Source organism: Heterocephalus glaber, unplaced genomic scaffold (assembly GCF_053883595.1).
Source record: "Heterocephalus glaber isolate CG9 unplaced genomic scaffold, H.glaber_assembly_v1.0 deba00001586, whole genome shotgun sequence".
In the NCBI taxonomy this organism is placed as follows: Eukaryota; Metazoa; Chordata; class Mammalia; order Rodentia; family Bathyergidae; genus Heterocephalus; species Heterocephalus glaber.
The window spans coordinates 4,427,252-4,440,841 of NW_028258364.1; the positions used below are offsets into that span (position 1 = coordinate 4,427,252).

A 13,590-nucleotide genomic window follows, 5' to 3' on the forward strand; every position below is an offset into this window, starting at 1 on the left:
CAGAATTTTAGATACTAGTTTAATAATTTTGTGCACAAAACAATGTTTCATGGTATGGAATTTTCCATTCAAAAAGTTTCTGATTTTAGAGTATTTCAGATTTTCAATTTATGGATTAAGGATTCTTAGCCTGTGTTTTGAATTCTTTTCAGTTGCAGTTGTTTAATAAGGGTTTTTCTTTCTTCCTGCTGAATTTGTGTGGATACAAGTTATCTCATGCAGAAGCATATGCGCAGTGTGGGCTGCCACTGCACCTGTCCTGAATCTTTATTCCTGCCACTGTTGCGGTTTCAGATGAAAAACTGAGACCTCTTGGAAAATCTCTGGGCCCAGAATAGGGGGGGAGGGTCTCTTTCCCTTTAAGAAAACTATTTCTTGACCCACACAGCTTTAATTCTAAGAGCTAAGAATTCATACTACTAGTCCTATTTTGCTTGCATAGCTAAACTGTAGATATTTAATCTTATTTAAAGAACTTGGGGGCTAAGCCCCAAATCTAAATGTTACTGAAAGGGTTATCTCTGTACAAATTCTTCGCAAAAACTGAAAAGCTGTCCTGTAGGTCCAAATCCCACAGTGGATGTTACATTTGGATAGTACTCTATACTTGGAGAAGCACAAATATTGGAATAGTGTGCTGGAGGAAGAAATGGGCCACACTTTCCAAATGCCCAGTGCTACCGAGATGTGTGGCGAATATGCTTGAGTGTTGATATATCTCTGCAGGAGAAACATTGGTTACCAGGGGGTCAGTAGGCCTTGACTGAGACACACAGTCTAATGGTGTCAGGGCCCTTTCCGAGGTGTATGAATAGCCCAAGTAGTTTGGTTCTGGAATACCTTCAGCCTGGTTCTGTGTTTAATTTGCTTTCTTCTGGCTTCCACTCACTATTGGCCATCTGCTCAAGCACCCAAGAAAGCTAGAAGAGCTTTCATATCATGATGTACAATGTTTTCACCACATGGGGTTCATTTTTGTGGTTAAGTAGTTTTCAAACTACCCCTTCCAAAGATAGAGGTACAGCAAAGAACTACTTCTGAACTGTAATGTCCATTTCCAATGCATTCTGAATTCTTGATGGAAAATCTGTCACATGGAGTCTATGCCTGATGATCTTGGCAGGAAAGTTGACATGAACCAGAGGCTGTTCCTGTGAGCCTTGCTAGGTTTCCTTCAGATGGCTTCCATTATCTGGGGTGTGCCACTACCAGTCCTTGTAAAATGAGGATGGTGATGTTTGTCTTACTGGAAGCTTAAATAATATATGTAGCAGGTTTAGCACAGTGCCTTACACAAAAAGAAGCTTTTGTTTTTCAATATTGGGAACCCAATAATGTCACCTTTACTGTTAGTAAAGAGAGGTATGGCTTGTAAACAACTATCAGGTAAACAGCTGATAAAACTTCTTAAAAGTCTAGACAAAAAGCACATTACTGGGCAGTCGCACATTTAGCTGACTTTCTGTTTGGTCTGATCATGTTCTGAATGGCCTTGTTCTTAATTGTGAGTCTCCCCAAACTGTGCATCGATAGCAGTGTTTCTCCTCTTCACTCCTCCCTTTCAGCACTGTTATTGAGTGGTGCCTCCATGCAACAAGCATAATGGATGTTAGCTCTAGTTGCTGGTGGATATCCAGGGCGTGTAGAGCGTTTCCTATATGCATGTTGGTACATGAACTTGGTCTTTGTTAAGTCTATATCCTGTCAGACCAGAACAATGTGCTGACTCTGAGAAAGTTCACTGATACCTGAAATGTGCTTCTCTTTACAGTCTGCCCAAGTTTCTGAATGATACTCATGAATCTTAGTGTTTATAATTTGCATTGCAAACTCTCTACAGTCTCTCATTGCCTTAGATTCTAAGGAAAAGTAAATTTATTCTGGAAAGAACTGAATAATAAATACTTTGAGCTTCGCAGGCCAAATACAGTCTCTAACACATATTCTTCTTTTTTATTCTAAACAACCCTCTAAAATGTAAAAGTCATTCACTGTTTCTGAGGTGGTGGGAGATGAAGGAGGAGGGAGAGTATATAGAATCAGGTTGAGGCCAGAGGCCCTTGGGCTATAATTTGTCCACCGCTGTAGTACATCATAGTGGGAGATACTAAGGGGGTCCTACACCAAAACAAACAAATAAACAAAAACCAAATACTGTATGTGATCCTACCATATAGGCTTTGAGGAAGCCGTATAAATGGACTTATTTCCCTTTCCTGATTTGTTCTTTTGGTAATGGGGAGCTGAGTTGGCCACATCACCACCCCACCAACCCTTCTTTGTAGCCACATCATTATGGGGTAAACTCAAGATGATTGTAAATTTCTCTTCTGGGCTGAGCAGTGAGTACTTCATTAGTGTCATGAGTCCTGTGGTAACAATTTGTAAAGTTCTTTGAGGTGAAAAGCAAAATCATAAATATTAATTATAGCCATTGTTTTGATGAAAGGAGGATTACTGGAGGCACAGAAGCCTCTAAATCTACCTATTAAACCATACTCCAGCTATTAAGTTTTTGAATGGAGTTAAATTATATTAGAAAAAAGTCTACGGGATTCTTCTGTGGTCTGAAGTCTAATCAAAGGCTCACTTTTCACATGACATTTATTTTAGAAACCCCTTCCAAAAGTTTTAGAATCATTTTCATGAGAAAAAAAAGTCAATAAAGAAACAAAGCTATTCGTGCATTTCATCGGGAATTCAGTAATAGAGTCAGGTTATTGGTGTAAAGCTGTAGCCTTTGGTGTTAAAATGAACCCCATCTCTACACAATGATGTTTGTAAGGAGATACAAAACAGACTTGAGGCTTTTTGAAGTAGTTATGAAAGAGAAAAAATTTAAATATATTTTTTATTTTATATGTGTTAGATGTGTTACTATGGACAGAAATAATGACTGACTTCATTTGGATCAAAATTTTTCTTTTGTGTATTGCTACACTAACCAAAAAGCCAAATAATATGTTGGATGGAGGTACTGGTTATGTTCTGTCCTTCAAAATGTCATATTTTCCAGTTGCAATATTTGAAAAAGGAATGATATGTCACTGTGTTTACTGTGGAAACTGATTTAGAAAGAAAGGTGAAAGGTAAAATTCAAAATGGATGGGAGAGTGATTATGTTTTAATTTGTACATAAGCCTATAAGAAGACTGAATCAAAGGCTTGATTTTTAGTGTCATTTCTCCCATTATAAAAGCAAAAATTATAAAATACAGAAAATAATTTTTAAAAAGCATGTAAAATTCTAATACCCAGCAGTCACCATTAAATTTTGTTGTCTTTTGTTATATATTTATAAAATTAGCTCTAACTTCATCAAGTGGATTAATCCATTAATGAGATCATGATTTTGATGGCATTGTTGGTATGTAATGGAAACAAGACTTGGGGCCTAGTTGAAGGGAGTAGATGGTGGGGGCGTGGCCTTGGGGACTCTATCTGGGCCCCAGCCCCCTCCTCTTGGGCTCTTTCTCTCTGCTTCCCAGCTGCCTTGAAGTGAGTAGCATTCCTCTGCCACATTCTTCTGCCATCATGTTTCTGCATTGACACAAGGCATAGAGCAAAGGAGCTGGCCAACCGTGGACAGAATCCCCTGAAATGGTGAGGCCAAAGAAATCTTCTCTAAGTTGCTTATGCCAGATATGTTGTCACAGGGATGAAAAGTTAACATTGGTGGCCCCTGTAGTAAGGAAGGAACAGATGAGGTGGGCCTCAGAGTCACTTGGCTCCAGGGTTGGGAGTTTCAGGACTGTTTGTCCATTTCTCTTCCTTAAGCCCGGCTTTTTCTGTTGTCATCACTTACGTCTGTTACTTCAGATGGCATTTTCAGGGGGAGGGGTTTGAGACAGTCTCACTATGTAGCCCAGGCTGGCCTCAAACTCATGGTGATCCTCCTGCCTCAGCCTCCAGAGTGCTGGGATTATTGGTGTATGCCACCATGCCTGGCCTTGGGTGCCATTTTGAATGGAGATGGCCATGAACAGCTCCAGAGTTATGGGGCAGTCCTGGGGGTAGGCTTAGCAATGCCAAAGGAAAGGGAGCTCTTTCTCCCAGCTTCTTTTTGGAAAATATCTAGGAAAAAAAAAAAAAGAAAAAGGTTTGCCATTGGGCAGGAGCAATCTCCTGGGCCAACTGACGGAGCCAGTAAAGATTGGTCCAATAACCTGGGCCTTGGTTGTGGGTCTCCCTGTGGTCAAGGGAGTGGCCACAGAGGTAGGAGATAGAGACTCTCTAAATGGAAGGTGTGAGGGAGGGGCAGTGTCAGAAGACTGGAAAACATGGTGTTGTGTAGGTAAATACAAGCATTGTACATTGTGTGGGCTGTTACAGGTTTATGCAATTAAATGTTTATACAATTAAATGTTTATACTCACAGCTAAATCTTGAGGAAAAGCTTAAAAATATAGATAAGGTTAGTTTTTCCACGTATCTATTGGATTTTTTTCTGAACAAATTCAGAGGATTTTTAGCACTATATTACTGTGATAGTATAGTATAAAATAAGAACTGTAGCTCCCTAGCTACTCTACTTCAAATTGTCTTAATAATGGAGTACTCTATTCCTGTGTGGTGGCACATGCCTGTAATCCCAGCACTTGGGAGGCTGAGGCAGGAGGAGTGCCATGAGCTCAAGGCCAGTGTGAGATACATGGTCAGACAGTCTCAAAAAGCAAACAAATAAACAAACAAAAATGAACTATTCTAGCTCCTAAATACTCTGAGCAGAAAAGAGGAAAGGGAATACGAGCTCAACAGTCCAAGCAGGTTCACTGCTAAACGTGAGAGGGACCACTCGGGGCAAGCAGAACAGAGAAGGTGTCTCTTACAGGCTAAGAGGCTTTTCTTTATAGCTTTATAGTTTTTTGGGCAGGCGTTTGTGGGTGTGGGTCAGAGAAACAGCGGGCTGACAGATGCTCTATGTTCTCTGTGACCTGCTCAATAAGTCCTCTGTGAAGCCCACGCTTCTCTGAGGTGGCAGGTAGGGTCATTTGAAATGCCAGTGTCCCTGTCTGGGCTCTATCACTGGCTCTGCCTGGTGTTTTGTTTTTTTGTTTTTTTTTTAAATTTACTCAATAAATTGGTTTCAATTTCATCCACTTCTATTTCCTGAATTAAGAACTTCCTGCAATACCAAGTACCTTATCTGAATTACAACTTGCTATAACCATTCCACGTATAAATCAGCAAAGCTTTAAGTTGCTCTGGAGTCTCAGCTACACTCCTCTCACTTGTTTTCTCAATGGAATTAGCTTTGTGTGTGTTGAATGCACTGAGTGTTCCTGTTCTCATCGTCTCCATATTATGAAGATAAATGTCTTTTAAGAATAATACAAAAACCCATCACGAAATTGGGTGAGTCTGGGAGGCCTAGAAGAGCTGAAAGAGAAGGAGAAAACAAAAACACTGAAAAAGGAGAAAACCAAATACAAAACAAAGAGAAATGAGAACAAGCACTCTCTTTCCTTCTTGCCACCCTTCATCCCCAAGGAGCAACAGTCCAAGAGTCAGCGCTGACGTCTACCTCTCACCGCTTCCCTCTGCAGGCAGCAGCTGTTCAAAGTAATGTCTCTGCCCTTCCCCTTTCTGCTTATAGCAGGGTATGAACTGCTCTTTTTGAAAGAGATTTCCATTTGTCAATTCTCCCCCTGAGACTCTGATAACTCACCTGAGAAGATTTTATAACAAACCTTGCTTACCATATAGTTTGTAGTCATCTTCTCACAAGTGACCCCCCACCCTAAAAACCCCACCTCATCCTTCCTTTACAAAGTTCTCTTCACTTCATCACTTCTGCTTATAAGCCCCTGCATATAACAACTTCTTTGAGATTGGTAATTTCAAGTAATATCCTAGATATAATAACAAAACATCAAAACCTAACCCTTTTGGAGTTACTAAATTATCTAATTTGTCCAATCACTTACTAAAAGTAATGTAAGAGTTCTCACATTTCCATTTAGAAGACTGTGAACATGACCACTATTAAGGTCTCTAAATAAAATAATTTTATCTCTTCAAAAATCATTCATTGAGCGTATTCTCCATGCAGCACTCTGTAAACTACATGTAGGAGAAAGAAAAAATTCTCTCCTCTACTTTCTATAGGTTCACAGACTACAGCTTATGAATTAATTTTCAAAAGAAGATTAATAGGAGAAAATAGTTTATTCTCTATACACACAGGGGGCCCCCCAGAAAAGTGAAAACCCATTGGGAATTTGGAATAGTATTGACTTTGCTTCAGAATGACAAGGTGCTGGAGAATTATTCCATCTTCCATGAATACTAAATGTGATTAGGTTTTGAAATGTTTATAGTAACTTTGGACTTGGGAGAGATATAGAGCTTAAAAGAAGTGATTCCCAAAAGTCAGGGGGGAAAGAAGGTTAAAATCTTAGATAATGTTTTGGAGGCAGGTTACAGAGGGAAGGTAGAGAGCAGAGCTTGGCAGAACTGGCTGGACACCAAGATAGTGTGAGGAATCTGTCGAGTAGGAGCAGCTCACGGTGACAGATCTGGGGCTCTGTGTTCCCCTAAATGGAAGAGCTGGAACCCAGGAAGGGCACAGAATTTTTCTTTGGGTGGCAAGACAGAATATGGTTTCAATCATAACTGAGGGTTGGACATGGAATTAAGGCACAGAGTCCCCATTTGCCCATCCCAGGGCCTTAAGAACCAAGAGAACTATTAGTCCTTGGAAAGTAGACTCAACAGTGAACTCAAAATGGGCATTGGACAGGATCACTAACATCCTGACCTAAGTCCATCTACTTCAAGCCCAGTAAGACCAGATACCTGGAGATTACCTGGTTTGTATCCTCCTATATCACTTCAGTATTCAGTGTCCTTGTGCTAAGTAGTGGCCATGTGTGCTATGTTTTAAGGACACAGGGCAGGGCTGAATATACTGTAAGGTTAAGAATATTTAAAGTGCTGGAATATACCTCTGTGATAGAATACACACCCGGCAGGCATGAGGGCCTGGGTTAGATCTCCAGCACTGAAAAAAAAAGTTTTTGGGCAGGGGATATAGCTCAGTGGTTCCAGCACCTGCTTTGCAAGTGAAAGGTTCTGAGTTCCATCCCCGGTACCAAAAAAAGAGATTTTAAGGAGGATGATGTCCAGAGGAATAGCCCCAATTCTTCAAATAATGATGACATAAACTCATGAAAAAGCAGAGGTTTGGATGATCAAGGCTTCTTCCTCACAGAGGCTTTAAGGACTGTAAATACTATGGGATTTGCTGTTCAGATAACCAGACTGTTTAATTCTAAGGGAAAAAGCTTAATTTTTTTGTTGAGCAAGGGAGGTTGAATTTTGGAATGCAGTTTCCTTGAAGAGTTCTTGAACAGTGCTCTCATATGTTTTTGAGTGATGAGAGTTTCCTTTAGTTTTCAAAGAAAAGAGAAACTATTTTTGATCCCAGGGCCTCACACATGCAAGGCAAGGGCCACAGATTCAATCCTCAGTATTGAAAAAAATGGGCAAGCAACCAGTAATAGCACATCTTGGCAAAGATTCCTTGCTTGACCAAACTTTAGTCGGGTTCCTGAACTTTCTCCTAGGCCCATCTGTACACTTCATTACTGTCTTATTCTCTTTTCTGATGCTATAACAAAATGCCTGAGTTTATAAAGAATATAAAGTTACTTAGCTTTCAGTTCCAGAGCTGGCAAGTGCAAGAGCATGTTTGCAGCACTTTGTAAGGGTCTGCTTGCTTTATCATGGCTGGAAGAGAGCACTGCATGGTGTCCCAGAGTGTGGTGCTAGGTTGGGTCTCGCGTCTTCATCATATAAAGCCAGCGTGCTATCACACAGGCTACCTTTGTGACCACATCTAGTCCTAATTACCTCGCCAAGGCTCCATCTTCAAATACCATTGACATATGAATTTAGGGATTAGGTTTCTAACTCATGAATTTTGGAGAACACATTCAAACCATAACACTTATACAATCCAATCTTAGCGAGAACTTGTCAGTTTAGCAATAATTTTCCATCTTCCGTATTTGCTCTCCCTTGTTATCTAATTGGGTTCATTATCCTCTACCATCCTTCAGGTGATGTCTGATCCCCCTGGCCTGGCCTGTTAGGTCACTTTAATTAGATTTCCCACAAACTCATCCCTGATATTTCCTCTTAGTAATTTTTTTATCCATCAACACCCACTCTACTCTTTGACTATAAATTCCCACTTGCCTGTGATAAATTAAAATTGAGCCTACTTTTATACTGAGGTCTCTTTTCCCCAATTGCTGTCCTGAACAAAATAGGCTTGAATTGATAACTTGTTTTTATCACTTTACTTTTCAGCTCTGGCTTTCCTTGTCAATCTTTATCCATTCAAGAGTCATCAATATCTAACCCTTTAATGTACTGGGTACTGTGCTCAACCCTGGAAAATGAGGGAGAGTAAAACTCACTTCCTGCCTTCAGTGAGTTTGTATTCCAACTCAGGAGATTTGACAAGTCAGCGCTATCGCTATCACAATCATCATGTGTAGGTGTCACTGGAGTACCACACATGCCCTTTGAGAGCACAGGGGTCCTCTGAGGGTAGTCAGGTGTGTTATGGAAAAGGGCAACTTCCCTATGCCTGGCTGGTCACATTCTATGAGGTTCACATTCAAACAGATTTGAGTCAAAACTCTTTTCTAGCTTTCAGCTATGTTGGGCAATTTCAGCTCAAATATGTTGGTGAATCAGAATTTCCATGTGATTTTGAAGGAGTTCTGTGTCTTTAGGGGCAGGATTGAGGATGAGGAGGGTCAATCTAAATGTCAAGACAGTTATGAGTACCATAGTGGAGGTCTGTAGAAGTTCCCCATATTCTCAGAGTATGGATGCAAGGGTAGTGATCTCTTGGAAAGAACTTTCCCATCAACTAGGATTTGGGGTTGGGGTGAGTCTGCTTCTGGCTTGTAAAGCACTATGTTAGTGCTCCATATGGAATCTGGGTGAAGTGGAGATGGATAGCTTTTGTTAAGTCACCGGTTCTTCTTGGGAGGCACTCATTTCTTGTGGCTCAAGTGACCCATATATTCTGAAAATGTTCAATCCTAATTATTTGATGATGCTTCTTTTGATTATTAAATGATTATTTTTAATTTATTTGGATATTGTTAAAACATCTTATTAAGAATTATGATGTGTTATGTACATGTACCAACTCCCCACCAGGAGGAATATAATGATTATGCATGCAAACATCTACCAATAAATTTTTTTAAAAAAATATGTAATTCCACGTGTCATGCATAGTAAATGCAGAGATCCTAAGAATTCTGGACTCAGTGCAAGTATAAGATTTTTTAGGGCCAGAAGCCGAATCTGCCCCAAATATCTTGCTATTCAAGAGTCATTCCTTTGAATCAATGCCTCACCTTCCCAGCCCCACCCAGGTCATTACTTGAAAAGATATGTTTGTGTCACTTGGCCATAATAGTAGTCTATTAAGACTCCTAGCTAAATAATATAGGATTATTATTATTTTTAAAAATCAAAGTTGAAAAGTCAGAGAGAGAATGTAGTGAAGGCAGAAGTAGGAGAAAGAAGTCTACCAATGGCTTTTAATAGCACTGGCTGACTTTTGGTGAAAAACAAAAACCAAAAAAACCTCCATGAAAAAATAACTAAGATTAAGGGACAAACTTTGCCATTTTACAGATTTGCATAGGGCTCATGTCTTTCAAAGCTTTTATGCCCAATAATTTTATTTGATTACTTAGGAAGATGCTAAAATTATAATAAATAGCCTGCAATTAAATGACACTATATCCAGAAACTCAGTTGTTTTTGGTGTTACATGCAATTTTAATACCTTCTACATTGAAAAGGAAATATAAGAAAATAATATATGTACAGTATACTTAATTATTTTTTTAAAAAAAGTGTAGATCAATTTCTCTTAGAGAAAAAAGAAAAGAAAAAAATTTAAAAAAGAAAAAAAGAAACTATATTAGATTTCAAGTGCAAAAAACAATTCTCACTTTCTATCTTTGGTGAACTCAAAAACTTACCACTGACAAAACTCAGAGCAGTGATTCCCACACTTGGCTGATAATCAGAACACTTTAAACTGCAGATCTGCAAGTACTTATCCTACATCCACTGTATAGCATCCAGAGCAAGGTCCCAGGAATTTGCTTTTTTTTTTGAGATATTGTGGATCCAACCTAGGACCTTTGCACTGAGTTACTCTCCAGTCCCTTTTTATTTTTTGAGACAGGGTCTTCCTAAATTGCTAAATTGCCCAGGCTGGGTTTGAACTTGAGATCCTCTTACCTCAGCCTTCCAAAGTGCTGGGATTACAGGCGTGGGGAATTACACCTGGTCAAAATCTGCATTTTTAAAAAGCTGTTGAGGCATTATAGATACTCTGGCAGAATTGAGATCTACTGCCATAAAACAGGGATTTACAAACTCCCAGCCTTATCTCTGCCTCTCATTTAATATGCTCCTGTAATGGTTTGGGTAATAATGACCTTGTTGTGGGCCATTTCCTATTGATTAATGACCAGCTGGAAGAAGTTGTCTCTAGGATCTTTCTATTCAGCCTGCCAATAATTACCTGACTAAACACAGCCTGCAGTTCAAATGTGTAAGGTTTTCCTCTGCAAGGAAGACTGCATTCTCAGGTTGTCTTAATTGCATTCCTTTTCTAATTCATCTCTCAAATGCCACAGTTACTCCAAAAGAGAGCAAATAAACAGGAGGATCAAAGTGTATGTGTCTGCTGGAGAAAACAGAAATGAAGAAGGGGCAGGAGCAAAGATTTAGCTGTTAGGTGGATCTTACTGAAATGTTCTATGTGTTTAGCAGTGATTTGTATCAGGTAATGTGAACTCTGTTGCCCTCAGTCTCTTTGTAGATCATACTCAATTTCCGTTACTGTGCTGCTAAGCAATTGGTAGGGAATTCTTCTCCCTCCACCTTCTCTGTGCTAAGGACTCGATCTGCCACTTGTGCTTCTACTTGGGTGCCACTGGGCAGCTGTTGGCTTCCCAAGGCTGCCTGCATTTCAACCTCTGCAGCCTGGAACTGGTGTCTTTCCACCCACCCCTTTCCTGTCAGGTAAAGAGAATGTTCATACCTCAGGTTTTGTTACCAAGCAACACACGGTTCCATTTGCCAGTTGCCACCATTTCCTTCTCATAGTACTACAGGCCTTATTATTAACATTTAGTTCAGAGAAATTGCTGTCATTATGTGAAGTAACTTCCTTTAGAGGTTATTCATTAACCTTAGGTATTTTACTGTGTAATTGTAATTGCCAAGTGCCGCAGGCTTGGAAAACCTTTGAACTCCTCAAGGTATTAGGGGATGGCAGAAAGGACATTATCTGATTTTTCTTCCTTTTCCAGTTAAGGTTTAATTTTGAAGGTGCCCTGTGTCCTCTCTACAGGTGTCCGGCTCCCTAAAGAATGAACTCTTCCATCCCCTTCTTCCAGACTGCTGACTATAGACTCGGAACCTGTGAGGGTCCGACATCCCCGACACCATACACTAGATTGAAATTTGTTTCCCTTTGTCTTAAGAAAAACTCCTGGGGATACTGAGGATACCAAGAGGTTGGTGAATGATTGGCAGGAGTACTTGTGGCTCGCTGGGGCGCTGGAAGACCTTGCACAATGCCTGGAATTGTATATTGTGCACAACCTTGTTTTGACAGAACGAAAGACCTTCATCCTATTGCTCACTCGATGGTTCTATAAAAGCAATTTTTCACTCGCAGGCTGTGCAGAGCCAGGTGTGCGTTCCATAATACGCCTATTATACAGCCATTCTCAGTAGCCGTGCATATACAATGACCCTTCTGATTTGCCCCACTACCGAGTGCTTGCCAAGACTTCGGTCCCCACCTGGTACAACTTCAGGTATGCATTTCACATTTACTTGCGTGTGTGTGTGTGTGTGTGTGTGTGTGTAGGGGGAACCTTCCTCCTCTTCCCGAAGACAAACAAAAGTACCTGGCATCCCCTGCCCGGCCCCGCCCCCAACTGCATGTGCCTGCAGCACCGCCGCCCTAAAAAAAGGAAACCTGTTTTCCTTCTCCCAGGTTTTTGGTTTCTCCACCCAGTCTCCCCAGGTCCTCCACTCCCCCCACCCAGTCCTTCCGGGCTCCACCCAGAGCCGGAGAAGTGGCCCCACATTCCAGGAAACCCGATTCCCCAGACGGGCGGGGCGGCGGGCCGCAGTCACGTGACCGCGTCCCGCGTGCCGGGTGCAGAAAACTGGAGGACAGGTGAGCACAGGGCACGGTGTTGCATCTGCATCTTAAAACACACTCATGAAAAGGGTGCTTACTTCTGCATCCGACACTTAGCGCTTTGATCATCACAAATGAAAAGGCACGGTTGGCCATGGGGTTTTATGGCGTGAACTGGGCTGCAAAACAAAGGCGGTGCGATCTTGGGGCGGAGCGGGTTTTATGGGAGCAGCGGCACAAGTCTGAACGCGGAGGCTTCCCGAGGAGAGAGCAGCCGCCTAGGCGGAGCGCGGGCTGCAGGCCTAGGACCCGGACACCTGCCGCTCTGTCTGTTCTCCGGTCTCTTGCCTTCTTCTTTGATCTACGAAATGGGGAAAATAAGGGCCACTTTGATATACTTTTAAGGGCGCGGGGATTTGCTGTGCTCTCCCCCAAGCAAAGGGCTTGTAGAGTGCTTTCAGAACAAGAAGGAACATGCTGTCACATGTAATCTAATGAGCTCAGCCTCCTCTTCCAGTGCCTATTAATCAATCAACCAACACTTGTAAAGCATATATATGAATTCCGTGTGCAGCAGGGAAGGGGAGGCATGGTCTTTGCACCTAAGGTATTTATGGTCTGACTGGGCAGATGATGGAATGAATATGTGAGTGTGAACCATGATAATAGCTAACATTTACCGAGTGCTTCCTGTGTGCCAGGTTCCCGAATAGGCACTGAATTATCATCTCCATTTTACAGACATTTTAGAGATCACTTGACCAGGTCACACAGTGTACAGCAGTTAGATGTGGCTGCAGGTTCCAGGGAAGCTGACATCCAGTCAAGACGGGCAGCCTCTTGCCTTGGGCCTGGTCCTCTTCATTCTCTTTCTTCTGTTCTTGCTTTCTCTGCCTAGCAGGGGCATTACCTGGGGTCATACTTGAGAACTTTCTTTAACCATCACTGTCCTCTGGGACCCTAATAAGGTCTATTTCTTTCCCTTCCTCTGTCTTTCTGTACTCAACAATCACATCCCAGTTAATTCTCTGTATGCAACCTTAATCTTGTGGGTACACTTTGTCCTGTCCTCTGTGGTTTTATTTTGGAAGGAGAGAGAAGAGACTTCACTCAAAAACAGTTAAGTATGCAAAACAGTACTTTGCTGCCATGATCTCTTAATCCTCTTCCTTCCTCTAATGTTCAAATGGTACCTTCTCTCTTTGCCCTACCTAGGGCAGCTGCTTTCCTGAAATGCAGATATGTAGCATCAGGGTGTCACCGGTGCCCACAGGCAGGTCTGCAGTACCGCATCTTCAGCCCAGCTTGCCATATGTGGTCACTGAACTCCCTCATGATAACTAAAGAGCCCAACAGAATGTAGTTTTCCCAGGTAAGAC

General features: G+C 41.5%; 1 protein-coding gene across 6 annotated transcripts in view; it reads left to right on the top strand.

The window, feature by feature from the left end:
* Positions 1-11,960: 11,960 nt before the first annotated feature.
* Positions 11,961-13,590, top strand: part of LOC110343973 (uncharacterized) — a 228,800-nt gene continuing 227,170 nt past the window's right edge. Inside the window, exon 1 of one of the 6 annotated variants that reach the window (XM_087193262.1) lies at positions 11,961-12,247. In XM_087193262.1, the coding sequence (XP_087049388.1) occupies positions 12,007-12,247 (241 nt within the window). In that variant the 5' untranslated portion in view covers positions 11,961-12,006. The other 5 variants (XR_015443897.1, XR_015443893.1, XR_015443899.1 and 2 more) reach the window with 5 other exon arrangements.